The 21942-nt window shown below is 37.6% G+C and overlaps 2 protein-coding genes and 1 long non-coding RNA gene across 10 annotated transcripts; 1 reads left to right on the forward strand and 2 right to left on the reverse strand.

The window, feature by feature from the left end:
• Positions 1-2110: 2110 nt before the first annotated feature.
• Positions 2111-7172, reverse strand: LOC126600482 (glycosyltransferase-like At3g57200). Its single transcript, XM_050267047.1, has 11 exons — positions 6604-7172; positions 5770-5919; positions 5588-5640; positions 5197-5305; positions 4974-5108; positions 4393-4437; positions 4066-4253; positions 3720-3861; positions 3225-3271; positions 2872-2959; positions 2111-2749 (listed from the first exon to the last, which is right to left on the reverse strand). The coding sequence occupies exons 1-11, from the start codon at positions 6973-6975 to the stop codon at positions 2441-2443; spliced, it is 1638 nt and encodes a 545-aa protein (XP_050123004.1). The 5' UTR covers positions 6976-7172; the 3' UTR covers positions 2111-2440.
• An 820-nt stretch (positions 7173-7992) lies between these two features.
• LOC126598682 (uncharacterized) lies at positions 7993-9402 on the forward strand. The gene is made up of 2 exons (XR_007614924.1): positions 7993-8943; positions 9030-9402. It is a non-coding gene; the product is annotated as an uncharacterized LOC126598682 (long non-coding RNA).
• A 3456-nt stretch (positions 9403-12858) lies between these two features.
• Positions 12859-21549, reverse strand: LOC126600370 (folylpolyglutamate synthase). 8 transcript variants are annotated; one of them, XM_050266956.1, is made up of 16 exons: positions 21343-21490; positions 20256-20418; positions 19765-19976; positions 19511-19576; positions 19031-19140; positions 18714-18774; positions 17908-17991; positions 17033-17089; positions 16789-16849; positions 16540-16586; positions 16313-16390; positions 15109-15606; positions 14847-14925; positions 14247-14399; positions 13890-14086; positions 12859-13157 (listed from the first exon to the last, which is right to left on the reverse strand). In XM_050266956.1, exons 2-16 carry the CDS (start codon positions 20401-20403, stop codon positions 13098-13100), a joined length of 1911 nt encoding a protein of 636 aa, XP_050122913.1. In that variant the 5' UTR covers positions 20404-20418; positions 21343-21490; the 3' UTR covers positions 12859-13097. The 8 variants fall into 8 exon arrangements, 4 of the variants coding, with proteins under 4 accessions (XP_050122913.1, XP_050122914.1, XP_050122915.1 ...); XR_007615430.1 differs by having other exon boundaries at positions 13017-13157; positions 13890-13968; XR_007615429.1 differs by having other exon boundaries at positions 13133-13157; positions 13890-13995.
• Between the last annotated feature and the right edge of the window lie 393 nt (positions 21550-21942).

Genomic DNA, 21942 nt, shown 5'->3' on the forward strand with positions numbered 1-21942 from the left:
CTCTATGACCATGAAGAAAATGTTTAACAATATGAAAAAGATGAGTACAAGGCCGGTATTATCTCTTGAATTGTCTTAATGATCATTTCTATGGCTATTATGATACCACTTGCTCTTCTAAAAATTTGGAAAGCTTTGTAGGGTAAATATGACACCGAGGAAGCAAGTGCAAACAAATATGCAACAAACCTTTTTTTCCGTTACCAAATGGTGGATGGGAAATTAGTTGTAGAGCAAGTCAAAAATTTCTATATGATTGTAGTGGAAACCACATCCGAAGATGTCAAAATTGGTGACAATTTCATTGTAGTTGGCATCGTAGACAAATTTCCACCTTCCTGAAGAGAGTTCCCAAAAACAATGCGCCACAAGCAAAAAGAGATTTTATTGGAAACCTTGATTACACGCATTCGTGTAGAGGAAGAGGCAGGAGGACAAGATGTTATCATGCAAGAAGATAATGGTAATTCTATCAAGATTAATTTAATTTCGTCAAGCAAAACTTGCCTAAAAATAATTTTCCTAAAAATGTTCATTTTTCAACCTAAGAAGACAAATATGAATAATAATTGCTAACTAAATTTATTTAATCATGTATTTATAGTAATAAATAAATTCTACAGGCAATTGGATTTCATCTCCATAAGACTTATACTGCAAGTCAAAGCTCAAAATTCAATGCAGTCAAGGAATCTATATTTCACACCTACTCAACTTGAGATTCCTAACCTCCTGCATCTCCTATGCGTAGCATGATATGTGCGAACATTTGTGGAGCAAAAAATAATTCAAAAAATCTTGAAGCTGACACATAGACTTTTATTCACTAATAACGGGAATGCCCTCTCATTTATTGGCAAGACCCACATTCATTTAACACGCAGTTCTAATCACCAATGAGCCCTGAGCTGCTTACTACAATTTGTTCAAACTCCTCACCTGACAAGGAGATACAACAAGAAGATTAAAATAGAATTAATAACTAATTTCTATCGGGATTAATAGAGCAAAGTAGAGCACCATATCGAATTACTAATCCCTTGCTTAATTCGATACCCAATTTCAAGCGTTGCGACAACTAGGTTGAGATTTCAGTGCATCACTAGCAATTAAAACTGATTCCTCATTCTCTATGGTTTTACTTGTACGATGTTACGAGTGTTTCAACCATTGATCTTAATTTTTGTGTTTTAAACTTAAGATCTAATAGTTAAAAGTACTAGAGTACTGTTGCTGATTCAAATAATTTTAAGATATGTTTCAGTCTCTGGCTCGGCTAAACACACTTTCATCAAAAAGTTTTGACCTAATTGGGACGAAAGAAAAGAATAAAAGGTCAATTTCATGTAAAACTGACGTCTTCAAAAGACGGATTTTAGGGTCACTTAGTATTATGGTCTAGTGATATTCCTCTTCATTTATAAATGAGAGGTCTTAGGTTTGATTCTCGACAAAAGCAAATTTGAACCACATTATTGCTAACCCATTGTAAAGCTTGACCCCCCACCCCCTTAGAGCAACTCCACCCCGTCCAAAATGAGATGGGCAATAGCTCATTTTTAAGCCTAGCACCCCAAAAACCCACTCCACCCCATTCAATTAGCTGGCCCAACAAATAAACTGATCAGGCCACATGACGCCAGGCTGACATCAGCATGATGTCAGCCATGTGAAATAATATTTTTTACGGCTGGCACGTGGGATCCATGCCCGCATGAGCGCGCGTTCCGGACTTTAAAAAAATGTCTGAAATCTTACTGTTGGAACTTTTGGGCTATTGGATTTCAATTTTTTTGAAATCCAACGGTCTAGATTAATTAACTTACTAAAAATTTAAAAAAAAATGTAAAAATTGTTTAAAAATACAGAAAAAATAAAACTAATATTTTTTTATAAAAAAAACTTAATAATATTTTAATACGAATTGACTAGACTATTCAGTTTAAGGGTGGAAATGTACTTAACGAGTTACTAGTCATTGCAGTCGATTACTATTCATTTGGGTGGATTGAATAAACTCTTGCCTACAGAGGTTTTTAGGGGTGGAGACCGTGGAGTTGCTCTTAGTTTGATAATATCCTTTATTAAAAAAAAATAATAATAATCAAGGTTCCAGGTAAAGCATCTCTGTATTAAGTTATTAACCCCCATCCAATGTTGTATAAACAGAACGAATATGAGGGGAGCAAGAAAATGGTTTACAGTGGCCGGCAATCCGGCGGGTTCTTGAATAGCTACCAAGTAAGAAAATTAAGACACTGCCAAAGGAAATCCCCTCTAACCTCTAAAACTCTGAAAAATCCTAATCTAAACCTGTAATGTACATCAGCGCTTGGGCAATGATCGGGAAGAACCCCATAGAAAACCGAGAAACGGAAAAACACATCTCAACAGCAGCCAAACCTGTCTGTTTCTTTCACTCCCTCTGATGAGGTATCGGTCATTGTGATTCGGAAGAGAGTTGTACGTCAATTTGAAAATCATCCTCATCCAAGCCAGGAGGAGATAATGGTGGAACTGCCAACAGGTGAGAGGCATCGTCTGTGAATTCCAAGACCCTTCTTGCGGTTGCTTGAGAATCTATTAGTTTACCAATCTTTCTAGAAGTAATTGCCCCAGACGTTGATTCCCTAGAGGAGTTGCTACTCTCAACCGATGACAAAAACTGATCTTTTGAGAGATTTGTTTGTGCAGCTGATGCAATTACCGAGCTGAAAACACCCGATTCCCTTAATCCTTGAATGATGACCTGAAACAGAATGAAATCAAGTCAGGAGTCCAACCTCACAGCAATTGTATCATCACACAATTAGTTACCATATTGATTGAACCAAGAAAGAAAAGCAAGGCAAGCCATGGTATAGAACTAACCATTGGTGCATAAATCCGAGTCAAGATGCCCTTCCTTTGAAGTTTTAAGTTTAGCGTTTTGTCAGTCCACACAATGCGTTCCCGGTACCTAAATCACAGAAGGGACTTTTAAGACTAGGAACCTAAACAAATTTCAACTTTGAGACCACCTTACATCCGACTCTCAAGGATTTCCAACAATTTCTTGTTGGAAGAAATCCTTTTCTTTGTAGGAGTGGAGTGACAATTGTTACTAAGCAAAAGCTAGAAACCCCACAATGAAGTGATCAACGTAACTTAATGCCTGAATGTTTCTGCACCGCCACATAACAAGGATAAGAAAATTTATTGGTGATTGTGATAATAACTATTACCAGCTAAGCATTTCCTCCTCTGTTGCAGTGGAAGCAATTATGAATGCCTGCAAAAGATGAGAGGAAGAAGTGTAAGCATGACAAATCAAATTTAACTAACTGTCGAGACAACTGGATTGAAAAGAAAAACCAATATCGGAAATATGGCCACACCTAAAAGACTTTCTCGTCCCTCAGACTTCAACGAAATTTGTTTTCATGAATTACACTTTTACAATAATAAAAACCATAGAAAAATAAAATATGTGGTAGTCCCAGGACATCTCCAACAAATCTTCAAATATTACCACAACAATAACAAGCTTAATAAATTTACAAACATAACAAATGTAATATCAAGGTTAGTCGTCAAACATAATAAATGTACATTTGACCAAAAACAAATATATAGCAAGATTAAAATAGATGGTAATATGTCAAGGGGGAAAAGTAGAATAATATACAAGGCAACAAAGAACATAATAAGAACACAGGTATAAGAAGTTCAGAACTCACAGCTCTGTCAAATTCCAACATGAAACATCTTTTAACATCGTCCTTGGTAGGCTTGCAACCACACCGATCACGTCTAGAGGTCAAATCAGAAAATTTGGGATATGTATAATGCAGAACAGCAGCCTCATCCAATTTGATCTCACTATAAAATATCATACGGATGAAGGCTAAGTAAATACATATAACCAAGGAGAACACTAGTAATCAACTACAAGCAGAAAGACTGTTTACAATGCTCGTAAATTGGGAATATACTGGAATGATTAGTCAATTGCAAAAGGACAGAAGTATTATATAGACGCATGTTTAAAAGGTTGATAAAATATTTTAGATAGTATAGCCATACTTTGGCGTCTTCATATAATTGTGCCATCTGTGTGCACCATTAGGGCGAAGGTGATCTTGAATTCGAGCAGCTGATTTCCCATTTCCATATGTTAGAAAGTAGTTTGGGTTGCCCCGAGTTGCTTCTTTATAATTTCCAAAATATACATCCTTTGGAAGATGGTCATAGTTTTTCTTGAACATTGACACCTACAACAACATAAACGATAAATGATAATGGTCAGCAAAAATTTGTTGTGTTCTTTTTTCATAGAAATAATATAATGATTCCACAAAATTGATTCACTTTCTCTTCATGAGCATTTGAAATTATTTACAGTAATTATACCTCACTGAAAGGTTCCTTGATATCGTCACGCTCTACACTACTTTCCTGAAGAAACACAAGCAGATGTCACCATAAATTAAACTTACTCTCATATTAGTGTCAATGGTAAATTTAAAAAAGCAAATAGACTAGAAGTCTGATCAACTATAATTTCTTGACATCAATAAAATGCATCATTTTTTTCACAGGGCAAAATGAATGCATCATTAGTAAAAGGGAACTTTAACGAAAAGCTTCCGATACTGTTCACTTTAACGAAAAACCACATTTTTACACTAGAAAGTCAATCCTGGTACTATTCACTTTACCCTTTATTTTGTCCTTATCGTTAAAACTCAAAGTTTTCAAACCTTTTTCATTAGTTTTCCTTTAGTAAAAAGACCAAAATCCACATTCAGGGGCGCAGTCTAGCTTTAGACAGTAAAGCTTAGCATTCCTCTACAGAACCAAGATCAGAACTTGTCTTTACAGTTGGAGTTCAAACTTCAAACAATGGAAGACGGCCACTCTTCGCTGTATACCCTAAAAACCCATATGACAAAAAATGTGCGGAAAAAAACTATATCTAGATAATCACTTACATAATTTGGAAAGATAACAATATCAACATTTCCAGGTACATCGGACAACAACTGTCTCAAAGAGTACTCATGAATGCCTGCTGGATATATTAGCTCATCAGTGTCAAGATGGATGATCCAATCCATGCCAGCTTCCTAAAATAGTAGAAGAAAATTTTACAGACTATATCAAGCTGGAAAAAGAAGAAATTGTGCTGTGTGCAATGAAAGAAAAAATTCATACCCTTGCCATGACAATAGCCATCTCCATGTTAAGGGACTGCTTCACAAACAACTCATAATTACACGGCTTATAGAAGAAGCTAGACAACCAAGTCTCGTTCCAAATCCGGCTAAGTAAACAAAACAAAAGGTGTAAATAAACCATCAGATCATGGTAGTAAGAGTATGAGAGAACCGCAGGACTGTCTTTTTTCTTTAAATTGAATTTTTCTCTTGAAAAAAAAGTGCTCTAATCTAAGCTTATTTATTCATTTGTCAAAAAATTGCGGGAGAGGAGTCCGTTCAGTACATTTGGCACACCATCTTGAAAGTAAAGTTCTTTATTACATTTACCCATTCTAGAGGGGAATCAAAGATATAAAACAGCCTAGTGAAAATGAAAGAGTACCAACCTTTTAGCTTGCTGCTCCTCCAATTCCTTTGTCCTGTATATAACCTTCACTCCCTATAACACGGGTGTTGTATCCCATAAGAACTTGGCAAACCAAAACTAAAAAGAAACTAAGCTTATAGACATCAACTGAGTTTTGTTCACTGGTAATATATTTAAGTGAAGCATTGAACTAGAACTCACTGGAATGGTTTCTAAAACTTTAGATACTTTGGGGGATGCAGCCTTCCCTTCCACGAAAAGGAAAAAGTTTGTTACTCCAATAACCTTATGATAAAAGATCCATGGCAAAGTTTGCTCTAAACCAGCTGAAGTGCTTGTTTGAATGGATATCTGGCACACACAAAAATACAGACGGGTCGTGAGATGGCTCCAATGTCATGGTTGTATAAATTTATAAACATACATCATGGCAATCAATGCAAAATCAAAGATCTAAGACCAATTGGAAACACGATTCCATATCATTTATACAAATAGCAAACTGGAAAATCCACGACACACATACAACCTAATGCACCCGTGACATAAAATTCTACTTGAACCATTTTTTCCAGTTTTCTTTCAATGTAAAATGATCGTTGTTGTTCCTTTAAATTTAGTTCAATTCGTGCTTCCATCCACAAGTCATGACGCCAATATATTTACTAGTTCATCAGTCGTAACATTGCCTCTTCATGTACCGATGCCTAGTACAACTTTAAATTACATCATGAAACCCGAAAATCGCTGTAGAATTTAGACAGTGACAACTAAATAATAGAATCCAATCGTATTTAAAAAGATATGGCACAATGACATCGTTAAATCAGAAATGACAATACAAATGCCAAAACAACCAAAAGAGTAATCTACTACAGAACAAATCCCCAAGCATAGATTCTCAGAGCCAATCAGATCCCAAGATCCAAACACAATCAATCAAATCAAATCCAAAACACCATCAATCAAATTTCGACAAACACCAATCGCAATAAAAAAAATCAAATCAAATCGAACACACAGACACACACAGACCTTGGGCCTCAGATCGGAGGCGTAATCGAACTTCCAATCCTTGTAGTAAGGGAAGGCGGGGGAGTGGCTCCCACCCAGAACATCGACACAGTCAGAACCCGAAGAACGTAAAGCCTGGCGTTGGGGCCCACCCGTCTGGACCATCCCAACCATGCCGGGGAACTCGTGGCGGTCCGGCGACCACCGGGTAACGGGGTCATTGAGGCCGCCTCGCCACTGGAGAACAAAGGCGAAGGCGGCGAGAGTCAGGGGGAGGACAGTGAGGAGCAGGAGGAGGCGGGAGGCGAAGGTCTGGAAGGAAGAAGAAGATGCAAACGACGAGGAGGAGGAGGAAGACGAGGTGGGTCTGGAGGAAGAGTAGAGACCCGCCATGGGAGGTTGACGAGAGAGGGACAGGAGAGAGATGAGGTCTCTGGTCTGTGCATATATATATATAACGGCTGAATTGTGATATGTATAGAGAGAGATAGAGAGAAGGGGGGAGGAGAGAGAGAGTTTTGAATTGTAATTTGTAACTGAAAGGAGGAAAGGAAGTTGGAAATCCCCCCAGAAAGAGAGACAGAGACTGACAGACGTTTTTTGTTGTTTGTGTCGACAATATATTGCCGGCCTTCATAGTTTTTTATTTTCTATTTTGGAAAGGTTTCTTTTCTTATATTTTTCCTTTTACAAATCTACTAACAAAAAATACCCTCAAGTTAATATATTATCGATACAATATTAAATTAATACGTTCTCCATTCAATATTGATAAATTATTTTTCTTAAGAGTGCTTTTGTCAAAGAGACCTTGTAACATTTCACGTCGCATATGGAAGTGGATCATGTAAGCCTTATATGTATATTCTCATTTCTTCCTAGCACGAGGCATTTTGAGAGCTAACTGGCTTCGGGTTCCATTAGAACTCCGAAGTTAAGCAAGTTCGCGTGAGAGCAATCTCATGATGGGTGACCCATTGGGAAGTTCTGCTTGCGTGAGTTCCAGAAACAAAACCGTGAGGGCGTGGTCGGGGCCCAAAGCGGACAATAGTGTGCTATGGCGGAGTCGAGCCCGGAATATGGTGGGGGCCGGGCTAGGATGTGACAGACCTAATTTTGGTTGTTGTATTTGTAAAAGGGCCTAATTTCTCAACATTAAAATAATTGGGTGCAAAAATTTCTCATTTCAAAATGCAATATTTCTCTAACAAAGTGTTGTAAGTATGTTTAATTTGAGCTATTTTTATGTGTTTAATTTGAACTATAAATTGTAATTGTTACGTGCTATATATGTATTCATACTAGGGGCGGGCAAACGGGTAAAGGAATCGCGAGTCAGGGCGGGTAATGTAGGTTCGGGGCGGGTACTGGCCGATTCCAAATATTGTAGAGAGTAAATAGGCTGGGGCGGGGCGGGGCACTGTCAAATATGGGGCAAGCCAGGTCTTAATCCTTAGAAAAACGGGGCCCCGGACCGACCCGTTTCTAATAATAATGAACGGTCGAGATTAAATGATACCCTATTATCTAATCTCAACTAGTAATTCCTACCCTAGTCGATGTCCCATGTGTCCAAGTTTCCACTTCCAGATTTAGTCATTCACTTCAATCTTCATCGTCTTCTCGAACTCCATCTCTCTCCTCTCTTACCTAAAGACCAACGCATGCTTGTGAACCTGCCAGGTAATCGATCTGGGTCACCAGAGCTTTGGTGAGGTCGAAGATGTTCTACTGGACGGCTTCCACGCAGGCCATGAGGCCATGGACAAGCCAGACTCTATTTTCCTGCGAGTCGACAATGAGGCCTGGGCGGGTTGATGATGACTTGGCGGTGGCGGGGAGGGAGATTGGTTGTTGTGGTTGTGGAATGGAGAAGGTGGCGGGGTGGTTGAAGAGGAGTTCGGAGGGAGAAGACCCGGATGAGGATTTGAGACGCTTTGGCTCCCGTGACGGAGAATCGAGGTGGGTTTGGGTGAACACGGCATTTCCGAGGATAGATTTGAAGTCATAGTAGCTGGAAGAATAGTGTAGAGGGCGAAAAGGTTGGTAGTGATGACAGAGAAGACCCAGAAAGTATGGTGTTTAATCAGAGCTTCTACTTCTGCTTTTCCATTGTTTTCTTCTTCCTTTTTCTGGGTCTTCCTGCTTCTTCTTCCTCTCCAACTTTCATTTTAGGTATTGCCAAATTTAACATCTAAAATTTTATATATGTATTTATATGTTGTATATTGCTGGGTTTTGATTAAAATAAGCTTAGATTCAACAAAGCTCTGAACTTTTTTATTTATGTATGTGTGGCTGCAAATGCTGTCTTTGAATCTCAAGTTTCTATTGGCCGGCACTTGCTACAGGCCAAGAAAAGTTATTTCCTTCACACCCTTGTTTGGAGGGTTTTGATTTAATTTGGTGAAAGAATAAAGCTGATTCTAACCCTAGACAATTTCTAGATCTTCTCTGCAGAATCCGGTAAGCTCTGGCGATGTCAAAGATCTGGAGCATGAGTGACAGAGCAAGTCCGGGAGGCGATCCAAACCGAAAAAAAAAAAAGACTCGTGGACCTGTCCCGAACCGACCCGTTTCAAATGGGCCGGGTTAGGTCTGGTTCCAGTGATGAGATTTGTAATATTCGGCCCGTGCCCACCCCTAGTTCATACGCCCACTAGAACTCGATTTTAATTTCATTTTATTCTTTGTAACTCAAAAGTCGTCACTTTACTTTCTGAAACTCATAGTGCGCTCCATTTGCCCCATAGAACTCGATTTTGATCCAATTTTTCTCTGAAACTTGAAAGTCGTCTATATAAAACTCAAAATTCGCTCCACATTGCCTTAGATCTATTAATTTCTTATGTGGGTTTGATTTGGGTGTGTCAAGGCAATCAATTTCTTTTTTATTATTTTTCATCTCTTCAATTGCTTTTAAACTTAATATTCTTTGATTGTTGAATGTTAACACATAATAGAGATTTATAATAAAATTTATTGCCCGTGTGACATAACCTTATTGGGTATTGGGTCTCACATATATTTTAGGAGGCAACATACATGTTCAGGGAAAAGAGAGAGCCCACAAGTCAAAGTTGAACGAATTTTGAGTTTTAGAGAGTAAAATGTTGACTTTTGAGTTATCAAAATAGAGTTTTAGAGGATGAAGCTAAAAATAAGCCATGAACTTAACCTTTGCATATACAAATAACACATGTCATTTTCTACACAAAAAAGCAAGACTTTTAATGCTTCGGGCTAGAAATTAAAGGAGGAAAATAAAAAATAATATAATTTCAATGCATTAAATGTCTTTTTATTTTTGTATAAAAAATGACACGACACTTGTTAAATTGAGAAATTTCATTTGCAAAGGTTAATGTAAGCATTTCTCTTATACAAGAACTTACTTGGGTCTCTTACTCATCTTCGTGTTTAGAGCATTATGTCTTTATTTAAGATAAAAAATGAATCAATCGTTTTGTTGTTCTCATTCAATACATAAGTGTCAAAACAAAGTCGGGTTGTCATAATTTTTAAATAAAACTTAGGGGGCGTTTGTTTGGCTTCGTTAGAATTCATTGGATTGGATCGATTTCCCAGTCCGTGTTTGGTGCAAGAAGGGATTGAGTTTAATGAGACTAAGTCGGACTCATGCCGACTAAGTATTTCGCTAGTTGATCTTAGCTAAGCCCCTCGAAAACTACAGGATTGCTAATCCTGTCTCCACCACCAACATCCCGTGAACCCAGTCATCAAAATCCAACCTTTTTGCCGATCTCCATCATCCGCGAACCCAACCCCCTATTTGCTTTCTGACGAACCCACAACCCAAATTTCTCGACGAACTGACGAAAGAACACTTCCGCGAACCCAACCCCCTATTTGCTTCCCGACGAACCCACAACCCAAATTTCCCAACGAACCGACGAAAGAACACTTAATCAATATGCGGAAATGGGTTCTCCATTTTTGTCGATTGAACTGGAATTAGACCCATAAAGCAGAGATAACGGTCTCCGCCTGAAGAACTTTGGATCTGAAAACAATCTTCGCAATTTGAGATCCTTCTGCTACCCCACAGCTCCTACGCCAAGCGCTTCCTTGGAGGCAAAACAAAATGAATACAAAGGGAGAGAGGGGAGAGGAGACAGTGGTACAGATGTGAAACGGTAGAAAAAGGAAGGGGAAGTAGGAGACAGTGGGCGGAGTAAAACATGAGATTGAAAAAATTAGAGGCATAGATATCAGAGAAGAAGATAAGTCTAGAACAAATGGAAAATGATAAAGAAATAATAAAATATTATTTGATATAGATTAAATTAAGAAAACTTTAACGAAAAGCTCACGGTACTATTCACTTTAACGAAAAATCTCATTTTTACACTAAAAAGTCAATCCTAAAATTATTCACTTTATCATTTATTTTGTCCTTATCGTTAAAACTCAAAATTTTCAAGCCATTTTCATTAGTTTTTCTTTAAATTAATAATCAAATTTTAATAGATATAGATTAAATAATATAATATTATAGTTCGGCTTTTTAGTGTGACATTGCACCAAACGCTTCACTAAATTAGTCCAACTTAGCCTATTATAAGCCAGTCCAGTTTAGTCCCTAAAGCTAGTCCAGTCTAAGATAGTTTGGTGCAATAAACGCACATTTAATGTCAATAACCATTTGGTCTAGTAACATATGTCAAAATTTAGATTTCAGTTATTTAATAAAAAATAAACAAAAATGGTCATTATTCTCTAGAGCTTTTAGAAAGAGGAAAACAAAAGTAATTACTTTATATTCATCGCGCGTTTTTTCCTCTTTGGTTTTTTTCTCTCTTTAGACAAAAGAAAGAGACAGGTGTTGTGCTTAGGTATTGTTCCCAAGAGACCACATATCACGTGTTATATATCTAAAAACGACTCCGTCGTGCACTAATTGCAAAAGCAAAAGTGTTATTATTGAAGGCCACTCTAAATTCTTAATCTAAATTCAAAAGTGTTATATTAAATAAGAACTAAAATAGTAAAAATATTTTTTATTTAATAAATAATGGGTTAAATTAATTTGATAAAAATTGAGGATATTTTTGTCATTGTATCTTTATTTAATGAAGATTTTTCACAAAATGATCAAAATGATTGATAATGGACAATTTCAGGGACCACTGATATTGATTTCAAATCTTAGTGACCAAAGTGAGAAGTTATGTCAATCTCAAGGATTATTTTGGATAAAAAGCTAATCCAAATGAATAATGTTAGGGAAACCAAAATTTAAAACCAAATTTGCAAACCAAAATTCGTAATCTCCAATCTATTTATCGAAAAATGTTTGGTGTTCATCAAAACAAAATTCATAATCTCCAATCTCAACATACTTGTAAGAAAGCAAACACAACAACCGACGTTCTTGCAATTTTTTTTTTATAAAATGAAAGGATGATAATGAATTAAGACAAATGAACTAACTAAAATTTTGGTCATCGAATTACAATAGTAACCTTACTTTTTAATTTCGCACAAAGCAGTTTGAAAGAATCAAGACTCTTAGATTAGTCCTTAACTACAAAGTAGAAGGATCTTGCAAACCGAAACATAAATACGACCATGCTTGTATTTGTTGAGGTGGGAACATGAGAGAGAATGAAAGGAGGGTGAGAGTAACAAATTTGGTACGCCTAGCTGTAGCTGCTACCATTTATGAGCTCTTTGTATTGGCTTAAGCAAATTACATATCAGGGTAGCAATCCTCGCCGTTGAAATTGATCCATGTGTTTGTAAATTGTACCTTATCGTCCCCACCTACTGCTCTACAAAAACCGACATTAAAGAGAAAACCGGCATTAAAGAGAAAAGGCGGCTACTCTTAAAAATGGTGGCTACGCTGGAATGAGGATCCATCTCCGGATCATCTTTGTAAGAATTTCGAGAATTCTTTAAAGAGGATCCAGAGAGGGTTCTCGTTCGCTACACTGGGACTGGATCGAAACTGTTTTAATGGTGGCTGGCTACGAATCCTACTGAAGAATTATTCCAAAACTTAAACGTGCACGCCAACTTTTTTACAATTTGACTTTGAAACTCATTTTCCAGCTTCAGTTCAGACGCAAGTGGTCCTTTATTACAGTATGAAAAAGTAATCGAGTTCTTGTACTGACGGTGTGGATTCGAATTTCGTCGGTGGCTATCTTAACATCTAATCTAACTAAATCTGTTGTTTGACTAAAAAAAATAAAATAAAAGTCTGGCTTCAAACTACTCAACTTTTTATCCCTTAGTTGATAACAAAGGAAAAAAAATTAATGTTTCTTTAATTCAATCATGACAGTATGCATACATACGGTTCATTCCGGCATTGTTAAACAAGACATTATATCACGCAGGGATTGCCAAAAGAACAGAACAATTTTCTTTATGGTACAACACGAAGGGGTAATACAAACAGTTACTGGTACAAAACGGAAACGTAGTTTAAGAATGTTGGGGGAGTTTAAGAATGTTAAGAATGTTTTGGTTGAAAAATATTGGAATCATCTCTTCAACAGCTTTAGTACATCTCCGACCAAATGCAGCGATCCCGTTACAAGAACCTGAACATCCACAATAAGCATTCAACATGTATTCATTTCTACCATCATCCAGACTATTCCCCCTTACAAGAACCCTTACAAGAACATAATTTTATGGCTCCGTTTTCACGGGTTTCAGTAATCGAACAATGGCCATCGCGTATAATATCACAATGCACATCATTCAGTATATCTGTCTAGCAGCCTATTCAAAACTTACCAAATAATTCTGAAGGACAACGCTACATATGGAGAACTTATGTGGGACTGTATGTGACTGAACTATGAGAGATTGCTTTTGTTTCATGTTTCTAAGAGCGGTCTGATCCCTTATTTGATCAGACCGCTCCTGATGTTCAAACTAGTCATTAATGGTCTAGGTTGGGATAGGTTTGGCTTTTGGAGTTATCTCCAAGAAGGGTCGTCACTCCCTTTATACGCCTTGCTACTTCATCTAAGTAGGCTTGTACGATTTAATCTTATATCTATATCGGTCATACATGACACCTTATTTTTATACAATGATATAGCCTCTTTCTTATAGGAATTCAAGCCGAAAAGAAAAAGGCTTCATCTAGTTACTGAAAGAACGACATTTGACCCACATGAATAAGTTCACTAAGATGCATGAATCCCTATTTAGATCCTTTTAAATTCCAATATTAATTCCACGGTCTGCTTGTTTATCTATACGAAGCAAATAGTAAAGCTTCACGCGTTCAATGAAAGTATAAGTTTCAGCCAGTAATTTACCTGGATTCTAACAGAAGGGTTACGTTTTACACAATCCCGGAGCCAACTTATTGCCAATGGTAGTGAAGGGATTACAGCACTGCAGGAAAAACGATTATCTACCGGACTGCAATGAGAAGCATCCTCATAAAGAAACTCATAAGGTAAAACTTTTGCAGCATCAATCTCTAGTTCTGCATCCATAACAATGTCGACTTCTGCATCCGAGCAGAAAAACATTGTATTGGTGCTGGATGTATCTAACATAGTGAAAGTAAACCAAAATATACACGTAAAATATATACATAAACGCTTTCATTATTATCTGGTGTGTAATATTCGAATAACATGCAATATAAAGGAAGTCAAAGTATATACCCTTCCCATGAATCATCTTCTCCCAAAGTCTCTGGAGGTTAAATTGCCAAGACAGGTCCCGGCTAAAGTTTTCAGGAATGACCGAGGCAGCAGAAGTAACTTTGCTATAACTTGACATACTTGGAACGAAAAGGGCCTTTGAGAAATGAATACCTGAGCAAAAAATTGCAACACGTCGTTAAGGCATTGGTGTCAGATCTACCATAGATCATTATCCTTGAAAAAAAAGGCATAAAAATGAATAAGCAATAAGATGAACAAAAATGAAACTTTGTTTACATGATGTTATTCTCAGAATTTCAAGGGACCACCTCTGATCTTGACTCTGTTTAATTGGATATTTAAAGTTAACAGAAGTACGTTCTTTAAATGTTTAAATTATCGTAGTACTTTAGGATACTGATATCATATGTAAGGTCTAGAAAGGAGGCCGGCAATTGCCTCTTTCTTTTGCCCCATCCCCAACTCTGCCGACAAGTTCACACAACATTCCCCTTATAAAGGAAAAGACACCAGTTGACACCCATACCTCAGAACTTTTGGAAGAAACAAAAAGGTAGAATTGAATCGACTAACTAATTGTGTTTGAATCTGCAATACCTGAGGAAACACATGTATTTACAAGCTGCGGAAGCAGTGCTTGAGGGTCTCTAACCTCCATGCAATTGAATAAAAGAATCTATAAGGCATGAGAATTATGCATAAGAACCGAATTATTAGATCAAACATAATCTAACTGTAAACAGGAATCCATGAGTAGGTTAAATAAGCCATTAACTGAGACACAGGTCACAAAAAGCTGTCCGGGAACACATCAAGACATCTACTGCTTAAAGTAAATTGCAATCTGTATTGGTTTTACCTGCTTTGATGTTTCATAAGGCTCCTCCATTTTCCCTGATCCATATTGGATGTGTCCATTCCCCAAAACCTGCTCTGCGTTTTCAACCCTCAAACGAGACAATGTTTTCTGGTTTCCTTTGACGGCAGTAGAGAACCATCTGCCACAAACCTCCATGCTCTCAGGACTGTGAGCTCCATCCAAGTAGAAAATTAGATCTCCACAAGAACTTTCAGGCTCTTTTGATGAGTTGTAGGACTTGAAAGAAGTATCATAAACAATCTGAGCTCTCCCAGAAAGATGCGCTGTTGAAAGACCTCTATGAAATGGCTCTGGTAAATCACCTTCCAGGATTTCCTGTTTTCTGAATAGTTTTTCCCAATTCCCGGTTCTTTGAAGCCAACATTTAGAAAGAGCAACGGCAAGACCGGCGTTAATGGACTGGTGGTCACCAGACAAGCTAAGCTTAAAACCATCCATCTTTTCACAGTCAAGTGGTGGCACTACTCCCAATGGAACCTGCAATTGGTAAAGACGGGTCAAAAGGCATTCCAGCAGACAATCCATAATTTCTTCTCGGCGTGAGCATGTGCACCTAATGAACCTTTAGTTATTGACCTAGGAAAAAACCTAGCAGAATAGTGGCATTGATCAGGCCTAGCTGAACACTTAAGGATGACAAACAACTTTCAACCTAGTACAGGCTTCTTGAAGGAACATACTTCATGCGTGCAGTGTAACATGTCTTCATTTAACAAACATTACCCAATTTGCATTTCATCTCAAATTTGGGATAACAAGAACAGTTATATCCATTAAGAACTGCATTCATGAGGTCAGTGTTTATTTATTTCAATGTATTAAAACACTCTTATGCATGTTAACGAGATCTGAAAGCTGTAGTGTCAAATGTAGATACTGGATTTGTAGATAATATTGATACAATTTATGTCAAAAAAAAAACCCGAAGGACAAGAAAAAAAATCATAATCTCAATCTATAATTGGGGTGCGTGCTTGTCCATACGAACAGGCCATTAGAAAAGGCTTTTGGAGGTATGTCATCAATGATCAGAGGAACATGGTGAATCACAATGATCCGAGGAACAATATATACACAAGCGCACATACTTGTGTATCATGTGCACATTATAAGAGTATGTATCTGTTTACACATATGTTCAAATTATGACCTCTACTCAATGGAATTGGGAAAGATGACTTACCGCTAATCCTTCAGCCACCTCATGTATAACATCCATTGCTTCAGAAAGTTGAGGTACCACGAATGCAGGAATATGAGGCTTCAGGGGCAGGGAAGACATCAACCCAATTCAGAAAATATAGAAATTGTGAATTTGTATAAATCAAAACGGAAATATTGCAATAAATAACTCATATCAAAGAAATCATATCCATGCTAGTTTGAGTTGCTAATGTAGGAGATTTATACCTTGAATATTCCAGCCTTGTGAGAGGCTATCTGCCCAAGTGTATTTCCTGCATGATATTACAATTCTTCCTAATTTTAGCTCGAAATATCAAAAATCCTCATAGCTCCATAATAATGCTAGAAATGAAGAAAATTCAAAAGAGAAAACCTAATGGCTGATAAGTGGTTGTCAGAAATGGATATCATATAACTATAACTATCAGAAACCAAAATCTGAAAAAATTAAGTTGTTGAGTCAAAAAGGCGCACCCAATGCTTCTATGTGGTCCATCCCCAGTGAAGTTATCCCACAAACGACAGGTTTGTTGATCTGCACAATTTACCGCAATAAGTATTTCCATCTGTCCACTTTTATATTTACAGTTCTTTCAGCAAAAAAGTACACAGATTGCTAAAGTTTCATTTATAAAATGTGAATTAGGCTTCCAAAAGAAAACAAAACATTTTGAAATTTGAACCCACTTCAAAAAAGTTGTAGTTCCATAGAGCATACCACATTTGTTGAATCTCTTTTTCCCCCAAGACCGACTTCAATAATAGCTACATCAACCTATAAAAAAAGTACAGTTCTCAGTCACGATTAATCAGAAAAAGAGAACAAACAAAAATTGATGTATCAAAAATAAATATAAAATTCATGATTTATGATTTAATATCAAATAGCACCGAATAAGTCAAAGAGGAACTATTAGCTACCACTAATTGCAACAGATTGTTAATTTACCAGTGATTCCGAAGGTTTAACAGGAAGAAAAAATAGATATAACAAAATAAATAAAGCTAAGGGGAAGAAAAACAGCTCCCCCATGGAAGCCTGCACAACAACTGGTAATCAAATGTGGACTATATGAGCACAACTAGAAAAAAATTTATTCTGGAAACAAGGTTACCAAGATTCAAACATCAGGTCGCAGGATTTAGTACTATGTTCATCGACCCAAGATCTTAAGCTAGTATCCTAATAAGAATTAGTGCGACAGTACATATCAAGCTGACCATAGAGCACACAAATACAAAATTGATACAGAACAGGGACAGTCCAAATATAGACATAGGGTACATTGCTTGAAGAGCTTAAGAACTGAGGGAATGCAGGGATGATAGGAGATCGGTGGTTACAATGACGGTGGAACGGCCAATTCCAAAGGAAGAAAAACACCGTCCAGCAGGCATAAATGAACACCGTCTAGAGCTTTGGATTTCAATATTTTGAGTATAGAGATTCATTACAACTACATGCAACATATAAGGGAAAAAACAGGCGAGGAACCAAAACACAAAAACTGGGGAAAAGGAACTACTTGCTGCAGCAATCAGCCTAATTCCAAAATGGGATGCTTTCAGTGGAATTAAGGGCCTATGACTAACCTGTTCACAGATAAATATTTTGAGAGCCAATAAAGTGAGGAACTGAAATAATGGAGGCATTGGCAGGTCCTCTGTAACCTTTTCCTACAAATTCAAGCTTCAAAAATCAACAAACTGGGATTTATAAGTTGGGGTTTTATAGACAAAGCATTATTTTCATAAAGTATTTAGTATGTTATCAAGCAATAAAAAAATAATGAAAGACCATCTGATGCATATGCAACCTATTAAATCACAAGTCCCAACACATATAAAAGGTCGTACCCAGTGCACAAGGCTCCCGCTTTACGCAGGGTCTGGGAGAGGTGAATGTCGGCTAGCCTTACCCCCATTTATGGAGAGGCTGCTCCCAAGTCCCAACACATATGCATGGACATTTTTCTCCACCAATTTGAACAAATATAATACATATCAAAGCTCTCAGTCTAGTGAAAACGTTATGCAGGGAAAGTCAAACCCAACAAACAAAACCAGTACTTCAAATTAAAAGTGATCAGAAAACCCAAAACATCTTGAGTTTTGATGTATATGACCAGTACTATCCAAAGTGATTACCCGACTACCAGCAGGTTCAAGAGCACTACTGAAATGGACGACATCCATTCATGTGGTGCTGATGAACCCCGCTGAGGTATGACCGTATGAGATTGAACAGAAACTCCTTTACAATAACAATTAGGAATATTATGTGATTAACACTATCTATGTACATTATGGAACCACTATATCATCTGTTCATGGAGGTGCTGATGAACCAAGCTTGGTATTAGATTTCAGTAATAACTTTTTACAATTTGGAAGAATACCTCCAGCTGACTCCAACAACTCCAAAAATATGGCAGAAACCTATCTTCAGTTATGTCCAACCTACACATGCAATTTAACATTATACTCAAACCCAAAAGTTACATTGACAGTCAATGTTCAATCAGGCAAGCATATTCAATTCAATAAAACAAGTGCAAATGTAAAAACATGACAAATCCTAAGGTTAATTTTGGCCATCGAGTTCTATTAACAGTCAGTGGAGAGAGAGAGAGAGAGAGAGAGAGAGATAAGGCCAAGTCTAACGTATCCATAAATAATTAAGCCATACAGTTAATGTTGATGTTAAAATACTAACCCATTGATCCGAAATCTTTCTCTCACATCAATCAAGTGAGGGGAAGTGAACAGTCCCGTTCGAAAACCACACTCCCGTAGAATAGCCTCACAAAACGTGCATGTTGAACCCTTAAATGTGAAAGCCCAAAAGAACAACAGAAAGAGTGAGAAAGAGAGAGAGCTATTGTGTGTCCTTCAATAACCTTAGACATATTATACTGCATTTCGAAGTATACAAATATGCACATCTGGTGAGGCCTTCATTAATATGTTTTTCAATCTTTGGATCAGACATGGTTGATGCATCTCGGCTGTTCATATCTCATCTGACAAGTAATAAAACATGTTCTTCTTGAAGGACCTTATTAGCAAGTGACATTGGGGCTCATTAACAATACTAGGTTGATATCATAATTAATTAATTAGACGTTGAGAAGCTTCTAAAAGCTTTAGTCTGATTTATCGAGAATATATGGATCATTGTTTAAAATGAAAACACCTTGCCCTTCGTTCCAGCTACATGAATTATTCTGAGTCCATCTATCTTTTCCTCCAAGCCTAATATCTGTAAAGAAACCAAGAATTCTGCATTTCAATCCATAAGCACAAAATTAAAAATTTAAGAGCAATATATGTCACTACAAAGATGCTACTGCTACTGATATACCACCAACACTCCCAGTCATGTAAGTCTAATTTATGTTATAATTACTCGGACTATGCTGGTCTAAATGTATTGTGTCAGTATGCTACCTTGAGATATATCGACATCCTTTCCAATTTCCCATATTTACCACCTACGGATGATGTATCTCCACGCTTTTTACATGTAATCAGAGAGGAAAGTGCTTCCATGGCAGATTCATATGACGATGTAATAGGTAAGTCATCTGAGTACTCTTTGGCAACCACATTGGTTTGCATATGTTCCATAACTTGATATGATATGGTTGTGGATGTATAACCTAAACAATAAGCCAGGAAAGAAGATCAACTCAAGTCTCTTCAATCCTGCAGAAATAGGACTTTTCAAACAACGAGGTTGTAAATTTTTAACGGATGACAAAACAACTGAGGGTATCCAATTCCGAGATTTCACCCATAGATTGGGATTATCACACATGATCTGAGTTGAGGAACCTCCAAATCACAGCGTTTCAGCTTAACTTGTCAAAACCGTTGATCTTAGATTATACGTAATATGACAAATTCTGAACATCCAGTTTGCCTGGAAATAAACTTACCACGTCTATTGAGATGACTTGTGCCTATAATATCTGGCACGTGACTTGCGCTCCATGTTCTATTGTTAAACAAGCAATGACTTCGGTCATGGACGTGTGAAACACCAAAAAGATCACACTTCAGGTGAGTGTGTGAATAGGCATTCATTAGGGAGCATCATCCCTGAAAAACACAATAAATTTTATGTTACGGTACTAAAAGAAATAAAATCACGTGACATGCTCACGGAACACATTAGGCTGCGTAACGACGGGTCAAACAAAAATATCTTTCCACATCTCACACAAGCCACGGTAACACAGCCTTGCCGGTTGTCACCTACCCCCGATCCAATTGTGTAGTTCCTTTTTTCTTTTTCTTTTTTGTAAACTATCCCTCAACCAAGTTAAACTCCCCGGTTTAAGACGAACATGTAAACCCAAATTTCAAATTATGTGTAGAATGCAGAAATGATAAGTGCGGAGTTATAGTTTTACATTGGACCTCTCCTCGGAAAGAAAAATGGTTATATATATTCATTTGAGAGAATAGGATCAAATAATCTAACAATTCATCATCCTTAAGGTGTATGAGCAAAAGCTGGTTCCAAGGAAAAGTTTCCCTCAAAACAATTTAGAAATCGGGTAGTGCGTCTTTAAAATCTCTACAATGTGCAGAGCTCGAATAACAGATGAAGAACTGGTTGCACTGAAATCAGCATAGTAGTTAATTACAAGTATACGAATCAATGACATTTCGAAAACCAATTAATTCTCTTTCAAATCCTAGCCTATAACCGACAGCATACTTTTGCAATTAAGTTAAGCAGGTAACAACAACCATGTTTCAATGTTTAAAAGAGGGTAAATTATGAACTCAATAACCACATTTGCCTTCCCACAAAGCAGCAAATAAAACCAGATAGCCCATTATTCTCCTTGTTCTTCTCCATTTTCTTTTTAAAAAATGGCAAAATTTGGACAGGAGATGATAAAAAAACAAAGTATTCCCACAAAACTCATGCTTTTCGTTTCTGTTCTAAATCAATGTGTTTGCATTTGAGAGAGAGAGAGAGAGAGAGAGAGAGAGAGAGAGAGAGAGACTGACAGAGGAAATGAGCGGAGGAGGAGTCATGGTGGTGTCGTAAGTAGGAGGAGATTCGGCGCCGCTTCTCGTGGAGGTGTGTCCGCGCTTTCCGAGGCTAGCTAGTCGGAACTCCTTATAAACGCAATCTTTGTTCCTTTTTCTTTGCGAGTCTCTGACCAACCACAACGAACGCTCGGGGCCCCAGCCTCTCATATCACCTCTACAAAAGTCAAAAGCCAGTACTTTTAAACAGCGCTAAGAGCTAATCAGTTAGTAATTTTGAGCACTTCCACGCGGGCTTGATAGCCCGGCACCCAGTCCAAAAAATGGATTGGTCTCCTCATTCCTGCTTCACCCCTGCCTAATAGGCGGGCACCCAGCCCAAGCTAGGCCATAGGCTAGTCCAGAATGGACAAACCTATTGATCGGCCCATCTGACGCCATGCTGAAGCCAGCGTGGCGTCAGAGGCCGTTTGAAATTTTTTTTTGCGCCAGGCGCGTGAGAAGCATGCGCGACTGGGTGCAAGTCGTTGACAAGAATCTAGAGCCGGGGCCTACTTGTGCAGGCACACTCAACGCATCGATAAGGAGGCCACGTGGCTGGTCCTGGAACGTTGGATT

The sequence above is a fragment of the Malus sylvestris genome, chromosome 14 (genome assembly GCF_916048215.2).
Source record: "Malus sylvestris chromosome 14, drMalSylv7.2, whole genome shotgun sequence".
In the NCBI taxonomy this organism is placed as follows: Eukaryota; Viridiplantae; Streptophyta; class Magnoliopsida; order Rosales; family Rosaceae; genus Malus; species Malus sylvestris.

Excerpts from the sequence above, each read along its gene's own strand:
- LOC126600482 (XM_050267047.1), bottom strand. The coding sequence starts at position 6,975 with ATGGCGGGTCTCTACTCTTCCTCCAGACCCACCTCGTCTTCCTCCTCC. Across the intron at positions 5,109-5,196 it reads TGGCTATTGTCATGGCAAGG|GAAGCTGGCATGGATTGGAT; the intron begins GTATGAATTTTT and ends CTACTATTTTAG. Across the intron at positions 3,862-4,065 it reads AATTATATGAAGACGCCAAA|TGAGATCAAATTGGATGAGG; the intron begins GTATGGCTATAC and ends GATATTTTATAG.
- LOC126600370 (XM_050266956.1), bottom strand. The coding sequence starts at position 20,403 with ATGAATGCCTATTCACACACTCACCTGAAGTGTGATCTTTTTGGTGTT. Across the intron at positions 19,977-20,255 it reads AAGTCATCTCAATAGACGTG|GTTATACATCCACAACCATA; the intron begins GTAAGTTTATTT and ends CTTATTGTTTAG. Across the intron at positions 19,577-19,764 it reads GGATGTCGATATATCTCAAG|ATATTAGGCTTGGAGGAAAA; the intron begins GTAGCATACTGA and ends GTTTCTTTACAG.